The sequence below is a fragment of the Megascapheus bottae genome, chromosome 11 (assembly GCF_031878675.1).
Source record: "Megascapheus bottae isolate mThoBot1 chromosome 11, mThoBot2.hap1, whole genome shotgun sequence".
NCBI lineage: Eukaryota > Metazoa > Chordata > Mammalia > Rodentia > Geomyidae > Megascapheus > Megascapheus bottae.
Genome location: NC_143519.1, coordinates 8,992,858 through 9,011,247, shown reverse-complemented (window position 1 = coordinate 9,011,247; position 18,390 = coordinate 8,992,858). Strand labels below are relative to the sequence as shown.

Sequence of the window (18,390 nt, the reverse complement as noted above, 5' to 3'; positions counted from 1 at the left end):
TCTCAAGGCTAGCACTCTACCACTTGAGCTATATCACCTCTTCTGGCTTTTTTCTGTGTATGTGGTAGCCGGGAATCAAATCCAGGGCTTTGTGTATGCTAGGCAAGCAGTAGGCCCCGCTCCCTGCCCTCCTTTGTTGATTTTTTAATGATAATGAAGGTTGTACTTGGCCTTACACTTGGTAGGCAAGTATTCCACCACTTGAGCTATTCCTCTACCTTAAATTTTTAAATAATGCTCAACAGAGCCATATTTTATTCTTTAACTCTTCAGTGCTTTAAGTCTTTATCTTTCTTTCTAAATGACATGCCTTAAAAAATGTATTTATGTTTCTTTTTTCTGAAAAGGGGTAAAAAATGGCGCTGGGATTTGAACTCAGTCCTGGGCACTGTCACTGAACTTCTTTTGCTCATGGCTAGTGCTCTACCACAGCTCCATTTCCAGCTTTTTTGGTAGCTAATTGGAAGTAAGAGTCTCAAGGGCTTTCCTACCCAGGATGGCTTCAAATCATGATCCTCATATCTCAGCCACTTGAATAATTAGGATTATAAAGTGCCTAGCTGTTTTTGTTTATTAGAATCTTTCTGGTATTCTGTGAAAGGAGAAAAGACTAGCATTCTCCCTTGACAAGAAGTGGCTTTCCTCAAGGCCAGGGCTCTGTCACTTGAGCCACAGCACCACTTCCAGCTTTTCTTATGTATGCAGTACCAAGGAATCGAACCCGGGTCTTTGTGCATGCTAGGCAAGCACTCTACCACTATACCAAACTCTTGAACCCTGCTTTTGGATTTTTATCACAAGTATTGCTGCATCTTATTGGCAGTTCCATTAGAGTAACATACCAATAATAATCACTACAAACCAAAATCCTGACTTTTTGAAAAACTACTTCCCTTCACATTGCATATATGCTTCCCAACCCCCAAATTTCTCATGGGCAAGATTTGGCCATTCTATAAGGAGTAGCAATACAGAATGCCAAAGGTGATACATTGAAAGCAAGACTATTTTACCTAGAGGTCAAGGAGAAAAACACAATAGTAATGACAACAAGCATTTTCATACATGTTTGGATAAATGTTCTTCAGTAGCTGTTTTCATGAAAGATGCACAATTCTCAAACATTCATTTTCTATTCAAATTGGTGTGTTTTTCTCAAGCCATAGTCTCCTTCATAATTCTCTGTGCTGTCAGCTCAAGATGTTACCCTGCTTGATAAAACTATTGGTTGATTTCTTTCTTTCTCCCTCTCTGTCTCTCTCTCTCTCTCTGTCTCTCTCTCTGTCTCTCTCTCTGTCTCTCTCTCTGTCTCTCTCTCTGTCTCTCTCTCTGTCTCTCTCTCTCTCTCTCTCTCTCTCTCTCTCTCTCTCTCTCTCTCTCTCTCTCTCTCTCTCTCTCTCTCTTCTCTTTCTTTCTTTCCTTTCTTTCCCAGTCCTGGAGCTTGAACTCAGGGCCTGGGAACTATCCTTGGACACTTTTTGACCAAGGCTAGCACTCTGCCACTGGAGCCACAGAGCCACTTCCACCTTTTTCTGTGCATGTGGTTCTGGGGAATTGAACCCAGGACTTAATGCTAGGAGAGCACGCTACCACTAGTCCATGCTCCCAGCCAACTATTGGTTTCTTTTAAGCATCTCCAGTCTCTTGACAGACCGTTACTGCCTTTTTCTTTGTTCTTGTTTGTGTGCTTCTTCCCTTATTTCTACAAATTGCTTAGGCCTCTCATCTCCTAAGAGCTTAAGCATCTCTCTTCCTAACATAGTGCCTTAAGGAATAGTTTATATTCCCTATTCTCATGTGTTCAGCACACATTTGCAATATAAGCCCATGTAATCCTCATCTTTTCCTCATCACTTGACTAAAGGTAATGTTCCCATTTTCAGACCTGGAAACCATTGTCTCTTTTTACCCTTTTCTTCTCCGTAGCGTCTAATGTTGACTACCTGCTTGAAACTTTTTTTTTTTTTTTTTTTTTTTGCCAGTCCTGGGGCTTTCTTAAGGTTAGCACTCTACCAATTGAGCCACAGAACTACTTCTGCTTTTTTCTATGTATGTGATACCAAGGAATCAAACCTGGGTCTTAATGCATCCATCCTAAGCAGGACCAGCACTTTACTACTAGGTCAGACTCCCAGTCCCCCTGCTTGAAACTTTTTATGCCTTCATAGAAGCTCTCTTATGTTCGTTCTCCTGTTGTATTTCTGATTAACCCTTCTCTGATTTGTATTCTTTATCATGCTATTAAAAGGAGAGGTTCATAAAGTGAGCACCAGTGACTCACACTGGTCCTAGTGGAGCTGTGGCTCGTGTAGTTGAACACTAGCCTTGAGCACACAAAAAGTAGAAGTTTATAAATAAGGTAGGAAAGAAGAAATGCCTTCCTGAAAGATAGGGATCATATTTTTGTTTATAGGTGTTGTGACTAGAATACCCACCCAGTTTTATAAGATCTATAACTTGTAGAATTAATTCAAAAAAGAAAAAGTTTAGTAAAAGGGCTAGATATTAGCTGATAGTCCAGCATCCTAAATATTACCAGTAACCAATCAAGTGTTTTGTTTTGTTTTTTGCCAGTCCTGGGTTTGAGCTCAGGGCCTGAGCGCTGTCCTTGGACTTTCTCAAGGCTAGAGCTCAATCATTTGAGCCTCAGCACCACTTCTGGCTTTTTTTTTTTTGTATGTATGTGTACCAAGGAATCGAACCCGGGTCTTCATGCATGCTAGGCAAGCACTTTAACCACTAGGCCAAACTCCCGGCCCCCAATCAAGTGTGTTTTTAAAGTAGTGGGAGTTATGTTAGAGTTATGTTAGAAGACTTCGTTCACAGGATTATTAACAACAGAAAACTGAAATAGTACATCAGATGAACTCCAGAAATTTGCACTGTACACAAATGGTTACTTGATGGAAAGATCAAGTAATGATTGTCAAAGGATTTGAAGACGTTCTTACCAGCTACCAGGACTGAGAACACGTAGATGAATACACTAGACATGGCATCATAAGCCAGAAGAACTGTTGGATTGACAATGCTGGACAATTCATTATATGTAGAGAGAAAATTCCTGTTCTTATTTAATCCCTGTTACAAATTTAATTTTGGGTAGACTTAAACCTAAATATAATGGAGTAGCTCATTGTAGAGCATGTGCTAACATGGATTCCATTCCAGTACCACAAAATAAAAACAAAACAATGTACATTATGTAAAAGTGATTACTGTTTAATTTCAGTCATGTTTTTAAATGTATAGTCAGAAGACATCCTGGAAGGAAATTGAGCTACACACTTTCAGTTGTTTAGGTTCAGAAGTACAAACAAGGAAAGCACAGTATTTAATGAGAATTAGTGGAATATATAAATAACTCACATATATGCAAAAGACATACAAGTGAAATGAAAAATGAGCAGTGAGTTTAATCAGCAAGTCACAGAAGATAAAAGTAAAAAACAAAAAACAGCAAACTGCTTTCTGCAGTTGCTACAAAAAAATAGAAGTTACAGAAACTCATGAGTATGACAAAAATAAAAAGTAACTTTCAAAAACTGCTAATTGGAATTTAAGTCAGACAAAACCAACCAGAAAAATTGTACAGTTTCTAGAGAGGTTTCAAATTCATATACCTTTTGGCTTTGTAATCTACCTTCTAAATGTAAAATTTTACTGCTTCATTTTGTTTCTGACCCTGCTTTTACCCAGAAACCTTTTGTTTCTTTCAGGATTGTATTTGCTGACTTCTTTATAATGAATCTGATCCTCTGGGGAGAAGGATCTTCAGCAGCTATTCCTTTTGGCACACTGGTTGCCATATTGGCCCTTTGGTTCTGCATATCGGTACCTTTGACATTTATTGGTGCATACTTTGGATTTAAGAAGAATGTAAGTTTATGAGTATTTATTCAGATGAATTTGAACTGTGGAAATTAGTGTATACTATTTAGAGGTATTATAAAAGTGTCTAAAAGGGGGCTGGGAGTTTTGCCTAGTGGTAAAATGTTTGCCTAGCATGCATGAAGACCTGGGTTCAATTCCTTGGTACCACATACATAGAAAAAGCCAAAAATAGTGCTGTAGCCCAAGTGGTAGAACTCTAGCCTTGAGAAAGCCCAAGAACAGTGCTTAGGCCTTGAGGTTAACCCCCAGGACTTGCCCCTCACAAAAAAAAAAAAAGTGTGTAAAAGGCTCCATGAGACCCAATCTCCAAAATAATGAGCAAAAAAAAAGGCTGGAGGCATGGTTCAAATAGTAGCCCACCAGACTGGCAAATAAGAGGCTGAGTTTAAAAATCTCCTGCCACCAAGGCTGGGAGTTTAGCCTAGTGGTAGAGTGCTTCCCTAGCATGCACCAAGACCTGGGTTTGATTCCTCAGTAGCACATACATAGAAAAGGCCAGAAGTGGTGCTGTGGCTCAAGTGGTAGAGCTCTAGCTTTGAGAAAGCCCAAGGACAGTGCCCAGGGCCTGCATTCAAGCCCCAGGACTGGCAAAATAAGTAAATAAAATAAAAAATAAAACCTACTGCCACCAAAAAGAAAAGATATAAGCCTGTCTTGGGATGTCTAGATTTTATAAAACATTCTTAAAATATTAGGAATGAGGTAGAAAAATTGGATTTCAGAGTTTAGGTAAATGGAAACTATTAAATTAATTGGGAAAAAAATAATTTAGCCTGTAGAAGTATATTAATGAAAGAACCAAAATGTTTGCAATGCTGGGAATCAAACTTGAGGCCCCAGGCCTTTTTTATTTTATCTTATTACTTTAAGACGGTTTCACCAAAGTTGCCTAAGCTACCCTCAAATTTAGCATCCTAGCCTCAGTTTCCCAAGTAGTTGGGATTTGTGTGTATCGCCACACCTAGTTAAAAGTAATCAAGTTTTGGGCTGGGAATGTGCATAAGTGGTATTCTGCTAGCCTAACATGCATAAAGACCTGGATTCAATTCTTCAGTACCACATAAAAGGAAAAGCCAGAAATGGTACTGTAGTTCATGTGGTAGAATGCTACTAGCCTTAAGCAAAAGAAGCTTAAGGACAGTGTGTAGGCCCTGAGTTCAAGCCCCAGGACTGGCAAAAAACTAAAATAATAATGATGAAGTTTCAGCTTTCATTTTATTATCATAAGAGCTGAGGATATTCTTTTACCTTTTTGCACAAATTAATTTCTAGAGACTAAAGATATAGCTCAAATGGTAAAATGCCTGCCTACCAAGTTCCTGAGTTTGAACCCTAGAACAGTTAAAAAAGAAGTAAAATGTCTATACCTGCACAGTTCCTTCTCGTGTATCCATGTTTAGATATTTTAAGCCCAGATAGCCATGGTGCATCTAGGATTTAAAGGGAAGAATAATTGAGACTACCACCAATACCCTGTCATCATCTTTGTGTTCTTGTTGGATTTTGTTTATTTCTGCTTGTTAGGCTGGAGTTTGGCCGAGTGGTGGTAGAGTGCTTGCCTAGCATGCACAAAGACCCGGATTTGATTCCTTGGTACCACATACATAGAAAAGCAGAAGTGGTGCTGTGGCTCAAGTGGTAGAGGTCTAGCCTTGAGAAAGTCCAAGGACAGTGTTCAGGCCCTGGGCTCAAGCCCAGGACTGTCAAAAAATAAGTAAAACACTTCTTCCTATACTGGGGTTTGAAACTGGGGGCCTCCTGCTCTCACTTAAATTTTTCACTCAAGGCTGGCACTCTGCCACTTTAGCCACATCTCTACTTCTGGTGTTTAACTGGTTAGGTAAGAGTCTCCTGGATTTTTCTGTATGAGCTGGCTTTGAACCTCAGTCCTCAGATCTCAGCCTCCTTAGTATCTAGAATTACAGACCTGAGCCATTAACATCAAGTTGTCTTTGTGTTCTGACTCAGTGAAACTTTTGCCTACCTCCAAATAAAACAACAAAATAGAACAAAATGCAGAAGCAATTGATTACTTTTTTTTTCTTTTTTTCTTTTTTTAAGCCACAGCTGCCACTTCCAGCTTTGTGATGGTTAATTAGAGATAAGAATCTCACAGACTTGGGGCCGGGAGTTTGGCCTAGTGGTTAAAGTGCTTGCCTAGCATGCATGAAGACCCAGGTTCGATTCCTCGGTACCACATACATAGAAAAAAGCTGGAAGTGGTGCTGAGGCTCAAGTGGTAGAGCTCTAGCCTTGAGAAAGTCCAAGGACAGTGCTCAGGCCCTGAGCTCAAGCTCAGGACTGGCAAAAAAAAAAAAAGAATCTCACAGACTTTTGTGCCTGGGCTTACTTTGAACCACGATCCTCAGATCTCAGCCTCCTGAGTAGCAAGGATTACTGATGTGAGCCACTGGTACCTGGCCAGTAGTTGATTTCTAGCACTAGATAATTAAAATCTTGGGCCAGGAGTTTGACCTACTGGTAGGGTGCTTGCCTAGCATGCACAAAGACCTGGGTTCTATTCGTCGGTACCACATATTACATAGAAAAAGCCAGAAGTGATAAGGACTGGCCAAAAAGTGTAGGGGGGAGAGGAAGGAGAGAAACTTAACTGGGTGTATCTTTTGTCTTTGTTTTGGGTTTTTTTCTTTTTCTTTTTCTTTTTTTTTTTTTAATTTCCCCTGTTTGATCAGTTGCAGGGCTGAACTCAGGACCTAGGTGCTATCCCTGAGCTTCTTTTACTTAAGTCTGGCACTCTACCACTTTGGGCACTTCTATTTCCACTTTTCTGTTAGTTAATTGGAGATAAGACTCTCAGCCTTTCTTGCTTGGGCTTGGTTTTAGCCTCATTTCTCAGAACTCCAGCCTCCTAAGTAGCGATTATCAATATGAGCCACCAGCACCCTGTAAAACACAGCTTTACTTCAACATGTCAGTTTATGAGAGGTGTCATCTCTTTCATTGCCTTCCTCATGTCTCCCACTTACCCATACCGGTTGTATATTGTATGTTTTTAATTAACTGTTATTGTCCAAATACTGTACTCTGTTCTGTGTATTTATTTTCGGCAAATGCTGTAAAATAGACACCTAATTATGAATCTTTTCTTCCTTTACTGAAGGCCATCGAACACCCAGTTCGGACCAATCAGATTCCACGTCAGATTCCTGAGCAGTCATTTTACACAAAGCCCTTGCCTGGTATTATCATGGGAGGGATTTTGCCCTTTGGTTGCATCTTCATACAGCTTTTCTTCATTCTGAACAGTATTTGGTAAGCTGAGAATAAAGTCTTCTTATTTTCTTACTGTGCATAGTGTATAGTACTCACTTTTTATTTATAGATTAGTATTTGTGTCTTCTAACTGTAAGCAGTTATGTAATAACCAAAAATCATAAGCACCAAAAGGTTGTGGGATATAAGAACAACAACAATAACAGTGATAATTGTTTGAACTTAGGACCTGGGCACTGGCCTCCCCCCGACCTTCCTCCACCCACACTCCCCACCCTCGAGTCCTGGGGTCTGGATTCAGGGACTGAGCACAGTCCCTTGGGCTTTCCTCAAGGCTAGTGCTCTATCATTTGAGCCTCAGCACCACTTTGGGCATTTCTATATATGTGATACTGAGGAATTGAACCTGGGTCTTCGTGAATGCTAGGCAAGCACTCTACCACTAGGCCAAACTCCTGGCCTGTCCTTGAGTTTTTTTGCTCAAGTTTAGTGCTCTACTACTTAAACTACAGATGTACCTCGGGTTTTTTGGTGATTAGAGTTAAGAGTCTCATAGACTTTGTTGTCTGGGTTGCCTTTGAACCATAATCTTCAGATCACAGCCTCTTGAGTAGCTAGAATTATAAGTTTGAGCCATGGATACCCAGCTACCTCTTACACATATTTAATTTTCAGAATTTTTTTTTTGTTGTTGTTGTTCATGGGGCCTGGACTCTGGGCACTGTCCTTGAGCGTTCAGCTCAAGGCTACTGCCCCACTCCTTGAGCCACAGCACCACTTCCAGTTTTCTAGTGGTAACTGGAGATAAGCGTCTTGTGGTCTTTAGTGCCCAGGCTGGCTTTAAACTGCAATCCTCAGATCTCAGCCTCCTGAGTAGCTAGGATTATAGGTGTGAGCCACCCGCCTGGCTTAATTTTCAGAGTTTTTGTTTGTTAGCTTGTATTTGTCTTTGAGATCTTGAAGTAGTTATACAAAGGACTGGCCAATCAAGCAGTTTATGGATACAGCATACTTGATCATTGTCACCCCTCTTGGCATTCTCCTCTATCCTTTCCCTCAACAATTTTCAGAGTTCAACAGAGAGATTATCCCCATTTTATAGAGATAAAAATGAACTTTAGGAAGTTGAACAATTTTATCACACAGCTGCTATTTAACAGAAGATTAAGTCTCTCCAAACTCATGTTCTTAAGAAATATGTACTATTGCAGAGAGGTCCTCTGGGCACTTGTTGGAGGTGACTGAAGTGGGAGTTGATCTAGGTAACCTTCAGAGCCTTTCCAGTCCCCACATGCCTTCATTCCCTGATTGCTGTTCCCATGGAAAATTGATAATTTTCCCACTGGAAAACTGAATGATGCTATGATATCCTTTCTGTCCTGTCTCACCCAGCACCTTCATCATCTAAACCTGTTAAAAAAAAAAATATATATATATATATATATATATTTCATCAATTGGGAGAACAAGAAAATCTTATCAGTTCAAGAAAATAAACAGGTCATTATTATTGTATCAAGGACAAAAATATTTATAGTTTTATCTTAACATGTTTGATTGTAGGTCACACCAGATGTATTATATGTTTGGTTTCCTGTTCCTGGTATTTATCATTTTGGTCATTACATGTTCTGAAGCAACTATACTTCTTTGCTATTTCCACTTATGTGCAGAGGTATGTATTAACAATACTCATTTAATTGATAGACAGTATTTATAGATTTAGCATGCTGCAACTTGAATACTGTTAATGGAGATAATTTATATAGAGCTATATTTATTATGGAAGAAGTAAGCCAAATTAAAAATACCCTTACTGGGAAGGTAAGATAGTGAGTCTAAGGCCAAACAGGGATATTATGTATAGACTGTGCCCTAAAAAAAAAATTGTGTGTGTGTGTTCCAGTACTAAAACTTGAACTCAGGATCACAAGCTCTTGCTCAGCTTTTTCACTCAAGGCTGGCATTCCACCACATAGCCATACTTCAGCTTTCAGCTCTTCTGTTTATTTGGTGATGGAAAAAAAAATCTTGGATTTGTCTGACTGGGCTGGCTCTGTTGCTTTTTGTTTTGTTTTGTTCTGTTTGTGCTGGTCCTAGGGTTTGAAGTTAGGGCCTGAACACTGTTCTGTTCCTGATCTTTTTGCTCATAGCTTTCCTGGGCCAGTTTTGAACTAGGATCCTTAGATCTCAGCTTCCTGAGTAGCTAAGATTATAGGCATCAGCCACCAGACTTGGGGAAAAAATTATATTCTTGTAATATTCCTAAACTGGAAAATTTACTTGTAGGAAATTCACTAAAGAGTGGTAGTGATTACAGTATAACAATTTCTATTCATTCAGAGCTAGGAGGGAGGCCTCTTATTGGAGTGCTCACCTAGTATGTACAAGGCCCACGTATATAGAAAAGGCCAGAATTGGTGCTGTAGCTCAAGTGGTAGAACACAAGCCTTGAGAAACTCAAGACATGCCCAGGTCCTGAGTTGAAGCTCCAGGACTAAAGTAGGAAGGAGAAGATTTAATTAGTAATAAGCCAAGCACTAATATCTCACATTTGTAATCCTAGCTACTCAAGAGGTTGAGATCCTTGAAGATCATGATTTGAAACTAGCCCAGGCAAGAAAATCCATGAAACTCTTCTTATCTCTAGTTAACTACTTTAAAAAGACAGACATAGAACACTAGCCTCGAACCAAAAAAGCTAAAGAACACCACCTTACCCTGAGCTCAAGCCGCAGACCAGCACACACACAAAAAAGATCCAGTCTTATGTAGCTATTTTCCATACAAGGAAGTCCATAAAATTGAATGTCCTGCGTCTTTAGCATATATTAGTTGTACAGGGTGTTTCATTATATTTAGGTACATGTACATAATGTAGCTTTTAATTTGCTTTATTATTGTATTTGCATACATGCATATAATATTCTTTGATCATGTTCACTCCATCACTACCTTCTTTCACCCTCTCCCACTTTCTCATTTGCTAACTTCTTTTTCTGATTTTTTTTTTTTACATTGAGGTTAAATTCACATATTTTAAAGTAAATGATTCATTGATATTTACTATTTAGTGTTGTACAAACATCACCTCTGATTTTGAAATATTTTCACATATATATATACTAAGTAGTTTTCCCCATTGCCTTCTTTTTTTTTCTTTTGCCAGTCCTGGGCTTGAGCTCAGGGCCTGAGCACTGTCCTTGGACTTTCTCAAGGCTAGATCTCTACCACTTGAGCCTCAGCACCACTTCTGGCTTTTTTCTATGTATGTGGTACCGAGGAATCGAACCGGGTCTTCGTGCATGCTAGGCAAGCACCTTAACCACTAGGCCAAACTCCCGGCCCCCGATTTCCTTCTTTATTTGGACCCTTGCAACCACACATGATCTTTCTGTCCCTAAACATTTAGTATAGTTTTGGTTTTATTTTATTTTATTCATTCATTCATTCATTCATTTTTGCCAGTCCTGAGGCTCTCACTCAGGGCTTAAACACTGTCCTCGGGCTTTCTTCAAGGCTAATGCTCTATCATTTGAGCCACAGAACCACTTTTGGCGTTTTCTTTGTGTGTGTGAGGGAATCGAACCCAGCCCTTTGTGCATGCTAAGCAAGCATCTACCACTAGGCCAAACTCCCAGCCCCCTCAGTGTAGTTTCATGTAGGTTTTTTTGTTTTCAGGGTACATCCATAGTGTTTCATATGTTAATACTTTACTCCTTTTTATAATTAGATAATATTTTATTATGTATGTATTGTATGTGTATAAATATTTTGTTGTATGCATCCATTGATGTACACTTGAGTCACATTCCTTTGGGCTATTACAAATAATGTTGCTATGAACGTTTATCAACAAATATCTGGGTACTTGTTTCATTTCTTCTGGAGTAGGATCACCTTGTTATACAAGGTAATTCTGTAACTTCCCTCTTCTTTCTCCCGCCCCCTTCCTTGGACAAGGAATTGCACTAAGGGTCTTGTACTGTGTTACTCTTACCCAGGTCTTTTGCATTTTGTTAGTTTGTTTTGGAATTTGAGCAAAGGTAAAAGTAGGGAGAAATAGGAAAGATGAAGAGAAATGTCTCTCCCACACAGAAGATAGGAGTGAAGAATATTCCCACCCACCCCCCTTTTTTTTTTGTTTCTTTTCAGATAGGGGCTTATACTTTTGCCCAGCTCACCTTGGACTATGGTTCTCTACCCATGTATCTGGGTTCTCAAGTATACACCACCACACCTGACTTGCGTGGGCTGCCTTGCACCTAGTCATTCTATTTCTGGCTCTCAAGTAGTTGAAGTTGAGATTACAGATATGATCCACTCCCTAGCCTTTATTTGACTTTTTTTTTCTCTTTTTCCAGTGCTCGGGCTTGAACTCAGGGCCTGGGCACTGCCCTTGGATGCTTTTCTTGTTCAAAGCTAGCACTCTGCCACTTGAACCACAACACCACTTCCGACTTTTTCTCAGTATGTGGTATGGAGTCATCAAACCCAGGGCTTCCTGATTGCTTAGGCGAGCACTCTACCACTAGGCTACACTCCCAGCCCTTTATTTGCCTTTTGAATAACTATATATGTATATATATATATATATGTATATATATATATATATATTTTTTTTTTTTTTTTTTTTTGCCAGTCCTGGGCTTGAGCTCAGGACCTGAGTCCTGTCCTTGGATTTTCTCAAGGCTAGAGCTCTACCACTTGAGCCTCAGCACCACTTCCGGCTTTTTGCTATGTATGTGGTACCGAGGAATCGAACCCGAGTCTTCGTGCATGCCAGACAAGCACTTTAACCACTGGCCTGAATAACTATATATTTTACATTCCTACTGGTTTTGTACAAATGTTTCATTTCCTCTGATTCTTTTTTTTTTTTTTTTGCGGTGAGGGAGCCAGTTCCAGGGCTTGAGCTCTGGGCCTGGATACTGCTTATTAGCTTATTTTGCTTAAGGCTAGTACTCTACCACTTTGAGCCATAGCCACTTCCTGCTTTTTCTGAGTAGTTTATTGGAGAGAAGAATCTCATGCACTTTCCTACCCAGGTTAGCTTTGAACCTGTTCTCAGATCTCAGCCTCCTGAGTAGCTAGGATTACAGGCATGCCAGAGTGCCCAGCTCCTCTGAATTCTTACCACAACTTTCTGTGAAAATTTTTAGTTTATATTTTATATCACATTTTGATTTGCATTTTCCAGTGGCATTTTTTTTGAGTTACTGGGGCAATTTGAATATCTTCCTTGAAGGACTATTTGTGTATTTAAGTCTTTTTTCTGTTTTTTTGTTTAATTATAATTTTTTTGCCAGTCCTGGGCTTGAGTTCAGCCTGAGCACTCTCCTTGGGCTTTCTCAAGGCCAGAGCTCTACCACTTGAGCCTCAGCACCATTTCCAGCTTTTTTTCTATGTATGTGGTACCAAGGAATCGAACCCAGGTCTTCGTGCATGCTAGGCAAGCACTCCAACACTAGGCCAAACTCCAGACCCCCCTTTTCTATTTTTAAAGTGGGGCAGTGAGGTGTTTGTGGTGTCGTTATTAGAGCTCATTATGCTGGGTGCTGCTGGCTCGTGCCTGTGATCCTGACTACTCAGAAAGCTGAGGTCTAAGGATCACGATTCAGAGCCATCCTGGGCAGGGAAGGCTAGGAGACTTTTATCTCCATTTAATGACCAGAACAAAAACAGAAGTGGAGCTGTGGCTCAAAGTGGTAGAGTGCTAGACTCAAGCAAAAGAGCTCAGGGGCAGCAACCAAGCTGAGATCAAGCCCTGTGGTGAAGAAAAGAAAAGAGTTAATTATATATTCTACATATGAGACCTTTACTAGATAAATGAGATTCAAATATTTTCTTCCATTCTTCAGTTTTATTTTTTACTTTCTTAATTTCATTTACCTGAAAATTTTTGTTTGATGAGGCTAACATTTGATTTTAGTAGGTAGTTTATACCTTTGAAAATTACTGAATTTATTATAGTGCAGTTTTTTGTATATAGATTGAGGATTTTCTAATTTTCGTCTCTTTTATAAAGTAGTTTTTAGCATATTCAAAATGATAGGAGAGATCATGAAGTATTCTCTTGTTTTTTTTTTTCTTTGTTTGTCATGGAGCTTGAACTCAGCCTGGGCGCTGTCCCTGAGCTCTTCAGCTCAAGGCTATCACCTTACCCATTGAGCCACAGCGCCACTTGCGGTTTTTTGGTGGTTAATTGGAGATAAGAGTCTCATGGATTTTAGTGCGTAGGCTGGGTTTGAACCACGTAGGCTGGATTTGAACCATGATCCTCAGATCCCAGCCTCCTGAGTAGCTAGGATTACAGGCAGGAGCTACTGCACCTGGCAAGTATTCTCTTTTAAAAGCACTCCTGCTGGCTGGTGGCTTAGCCACTCAGGAGGCTGAGATCTGAAGATCAGGGTTCAAAGCCATCCCAGGCACAAAAGGACCTGAGACTCTTATCTCCAATTAACCTCCAGAAAATGGGAAGTGGGGCTTGGCTCAAGGGTAGGGTGGTAGTCTTGAGCTGAAGTGCTCAGGGACAGAGCCCAGGCAGAGTTCAAGTCCCCATGACCCATTATAAATGAATGAATGAATGAATGAATGCACTCCTAAACTATACACTGCTTTATGTAAAAGCAGTTGACTAGAGTTTAATATAGTTAAAATTAATTTTGTAAGTAAGCTTTTTTACATCTTTTTTACATCATTTTTCCTTGAGAATCATAAATTGTGAAATGTAGCTTGACCCTTAATTCATCGGCAGTTTTAACTTTCTGAATAATCTTTATGCAGTTTTTAAGGAACTCCACAAGGGGGTGCTTCTCAGCATAGAGGTCAGAGGAAATGTGGGACATTCAGTAGAAGCCAGGGACTCGAATTAGGGCAAAAATTGGGGTTTAGAGGCTTCTACTGTACTGCACTTGCTCTGAAACTTGATTCACTTGCAATGTCTAATGGCTGTTTTTTACTGTTTTTTCCTTCTCTCCCCAGGATTATCATTGGCAGTGGCGTTCATTCCTTACCAGTGGCTTCACTGCAGTTTATTTCTTAATATATGCAATACACTATTTCTTTTCAAAACTTCAAATTACAGGAACAGCAAGTACAATTCTGTATTTTGGTTATACCATGATAATGGTCTTGATCTTCTTTCTTTTTACAGGTAAGAAGTAAAAAAGATTATTTTTAGTTTTAAACTCATCATGTTTACTACTTTCCTTTTATAAGATCCATGAAGGCTTCTGCTCTTCTGTGCTTCTAGATTTAGCCCTCAGTATGACTAAGCATTGTGTAAGAACCCCCTGTGAGCTCATTGCAGCTCAGAAAACCAGAGATGACCCAACTGGAAGACAAGGGAAGCGTTGAGTGCTCGAGGACAGGACACCTGGACTAGTGATCTCCAGGCCTTCCTCTGTCTCAGTACTGCCCAAGGATTCCTCTTCTCTCCTGTCCTCTCCTCTCCTGTCCTCTCTTCTCCTCTTCCTTTCCCTCCCCCTCCCCCCTCCCACCCCCCACCCCCCCAGTTCTGAGGCTTGAACTCAGGGCCTGGGCATGTCCTTGAGCTTTCTCAAGGCTTATGCTCTGCCACTTGACCTTTTCTGTTTATGGGGTACCAAGAACCCAGGGTTTTCATGCATGTCATGTGAGCATTCTTCCATAGGCCACACTCCCAGCTCTTTCCTTTCCTTCCCTTTCCCCATTCCCCGTTCCCCTCCCTCCCCCTCATTCCTTTCCACTACTTTTCTTTTTACTTCTTTTCTTTTTTCTGTGTGATGGTCCTGGGGTGTCAGGGCCTAGAACCGGTCCCTGGTTTGATTGAGCTGTTGTTGAGGTTACTGTTTTTGTTCAAGCCTCGTATTCTACCACTTGAGCCACAGCTCTGCTTCTGGGGGTTTTTGGTAGTTACTTGAAGATAACGGTCTCATAGACTTTCCTGCTGAGTTAGCTAGAATTAAAGGTGTCAGCCATTAGCACCTGGATAACAGACTTTTTTTGTTTGTTTTGCCAGTTCTGGGGCTTGAACTCAGGGCCTGACTACTATCCTTTGGCTTTCTTAGGGCTAGAGCTCTACCACTTGAGCTGCAGCACCACTTCCAGCTTTTTTTGTGTATGTGCTACCAAGGAATCTAGCCTGGGTTTTCTTGCATGTTAGGCAAGCACTCTACCACTAGGCCAAATTCCCAGTCATACTTCGAAGTTTCAATCTCCACTTTGAGATCCAACTACCAAACTAGATAATAATATACATTGCATGTATATTTTACATATGTATTCAAATTTTGTAATCTGAAGTTTGGAGCCACGTTAAATTGAATTGATGGGTTTTCTGTATCTAAGAGCCTGTATATATGGGTTTTGTAAAGAGTTGTAGAATAAGGGAATAAATTATTATAAAGTTATGGGACCTTCCACAGTCATGAAACATAATGATGAGTTGGGCACCACTCCCAGGATTTAGGAGGCTCAGCAGGAGAATCAAAGTTTGCAGGCTAAGGCCAGGAGTGTAGCTTAGTAGTAGAGTGCTTGCCTAACATGCAAGAAAAGGACAGTGCCCAGGCCCTGAGTTCAAGCCTCAGGAATGGCAAAAAAAAAAAGTTTGCAGGCTAGTTTGCTGCAGACTTTGTCTCAGACAAAAAAGAAGTTCCACAAAATATATACCTAACTGCCTTAAGATTGTTTTACATATTGACATAAAATTATAGGAGCCAAGAAAAAAAGCCAGGGCCGGGAGTTTGGTCTAGCATACATGAAGACCCAGATTTGATTCCTCAATACCACATACATAGAAAAAAGCCAGAAGTGGTGCTGAGGCTCAAGTGGTAGAGCTCTAGTCTTGAGAAAGTCCAAGGACGTGCTCAGGCCCTGAGCTCAAGCCTAGGGATGGGAAAGAAAAAGAAAGAAACAAAGAAAAAAAACGAAGAAAGAAAGACAGACAGACAGACAGGAAGGAAGGAAAGAGAAAGAAAGGGAAAGGAAAGGAAAGAGAGGAGAGAGAAAGAGAGAGAGAGAGAGAAAAGCCAATTCTCTTTTAATTGTACTAGTCCTGGGGCTTGAACTCAGCCTGAACATTGTCCCTGAGGTTTTTTTCTTTTTTGGCTCAGGGTTAGTTTTCTACTACTTTAGATAAAGCTCCAGCTCCAGTTCTGCCCCCCCCCCATCTCACACACACACACACACACACACACACACACACACACACACACACACACACACGTAAGAAAGGAAATATGACTTCCTTCTTTTTTTTTAGATTTAGTCTTTTCTATGTAGTAAAGAAAATAATTTGTTTATGGAAAGCTTAGGTAATCATATAATATAAAAGCTTTTATAAGAAATTTGTTTTGAAATGTTTTTATATTTTCTATCAAAGCTCCCAGACAGTAATAATTTATGATTTTGTGCATTTTTTATTAAAGAATTTATTAACATTGATTTGTATATCATATTTCAAATGATGTGTTTAACAAATAAGTATTCAATAAGGGAATCTCTATATACAATCACTGGCACTTAGATTTTAGAACATAATCAAAATTAGGCTGAGGGTTTGTATGTTACAGGATTTTGTGTATTTTCAAAGAAACTAGTTGGCTGGGCCAGGAGGCTCATGCCTGTTATTCCAGCTACTCAAGAGGCTGAGATCCGAGGATCGTGATTCAAAGCCAGCCTGGACACTAAAAAGTCCATAAGACTCTTATGGTTAATTGGAGAATTAACCACCAGAAAACTAGAAGTAGTGCTATGGCTCAAGGGTGGTAGCCTTGAGTTTTGAAGAGCTCAGAGACAGTTCCCAGGCCCAGAGTTCAGGTCCCATAGCTGACAAAAAAAAAAAAAGAGAAAAGAAAAGAAACTAGTAGTAGTTTTAAGTTTGTATTTTGGCATACATTTGCAAACTTCTTTGAAAAGGGGGCTGATTTTTTTTTTTCTTTTCTAGGAACAATTGGCTTCTTTGCATGCTTTTGGTTTGTTACCAAAATCTACAGTGTGGTGAAGGTTGACTGAAGAAGCCCAGTGTGTCCAGTTAAAAGAGAAATAAATTAAATTCTTCATCAACAAAGAGCTGTTTTTGTGACTCCCTTGAGTTTTATCAGACTTATTGGCCTAGTAATCCTTCAGAAACAACATACTTCTCAGTACACCTCTTCCCACGAAATGTGGTTTCAACACTAAAGCATTTGTATTGTGATTTGATTAAGTATATATTTAGTTGTTCTCAGTGAAGAGCAAATTTAAATATTATGTGCATTTGTAAATACAGTAGGAATAAAGTTTTCAATACTCTAATGGCAGAATAGAGGAGGCCATAATACTGATGAAATCCATGACAGTTAATTGTAAATAGGATTTTCTAGGCTCGGTAGGTGGAAAGAATTATTTTTCTTTGAAGGAAATAACTTTTTATCATGGTAATTTTGAAGGATGATTCCTATGATGTGTTCATTGGGGGGGAGTGTGGCTTTTAAAAATCTTGTATTGGCTGTTCATGTCTTATTACTTTTCTGTGTTGACTTCATTATTCCCATGGTATTGGCCTTTATACTATGTGCCTCTGAGTCTTTCAATTTATAAATTTGTTATCTTAATAAATATTGTAAAACCATCTTCATTGCATCATTACCTGTTATATATTCAAGGAGATTCTGTAAATACAAATTTATTGACCAAGGATGTTTTAAGATGATTTTTACTTTTTGTTGCATTATACTGAATTTTGTTAATCTTATACTTCTTGAGTTTCAGTAGAAGTGAAATATCGGTTTTTTGGTTTTATGTCGTCTAAACTGTGAAACAATAATATTTTCTTTAGTCATGCCTGTCTAGTCACAAATGATATATTAGGTACTTAATGTGGGCCTTCCATTACATATTTTGTATTCTTGGGGTTTTTTTTAATAGATAGTATTTTTTATTTTTTTAAGTCAGGTTTTGTCTTCATGATTACATTGTTTTAATTTAGATTCCACAAATTCTTCAGCTAGAGTTAGAAACACTCTTTTTTGCATTCATCTGACTAACTGAAATCTGTCAGTGGAATATCGAAGTTTGAGATGACTTCAAAGGTATTAGTCTGCTTATGTCTATGAGAACATCGTTTGTATTAAGGGGTTCACTGCTTGCCACTTTTGTGAACGAAGACATTGTCATTAAAATGATAACTAAAGTTTTAGCTGTCACTTACATGATGTTACTGGACTCTTGCTGAATAATTTTATACCATTCTCTTTTTTAAGATCCAAATATAGCTGGGCATGGTGGCTCAGGCCTGAA

General features: G+C 39.4%; 1 protein-coding gene across 1 annotated transcript in view; it reads left to right on the top strand.

Moving 5' to 3' along the window:
- The window catches only part of Tm9sf2 (transmembrane 9 superfamily member 2), a 61,131-nt gene extending 43,409 nt beyond the window's left edge, over positions 1 to 17,722 (top strand). The window contains exons 13-17 of the mRNA XM_090341931.1: positions 3,720 to 3,879; positions 7,016 to 7,167; positions 8,692 to 8,803; positions 14,113 to 14,284; positions 17,057 to 17,722. Coding sequence (XP_090198057.1) covers positions 3,720 to 3,879; positions 7,016 to 7,167; positions 8,692 to 8,803; positions 14,113 to 14,284; positions 17,057 to 17,124 — 664 coding nt within the window. The 3' untranslated portion in view covers positions 17,125 to 17,722. The remainder of the gene's footprint in view (positions 1 to 3,719; positions 3,880 to 7,015; positions 7,168 to 8,691; positions 8,804 to 14,112; positions 14,285 to 17,056) is intronic.
- Positions 17,723 to 18,390: the final 668 nt, after the last annotated feature.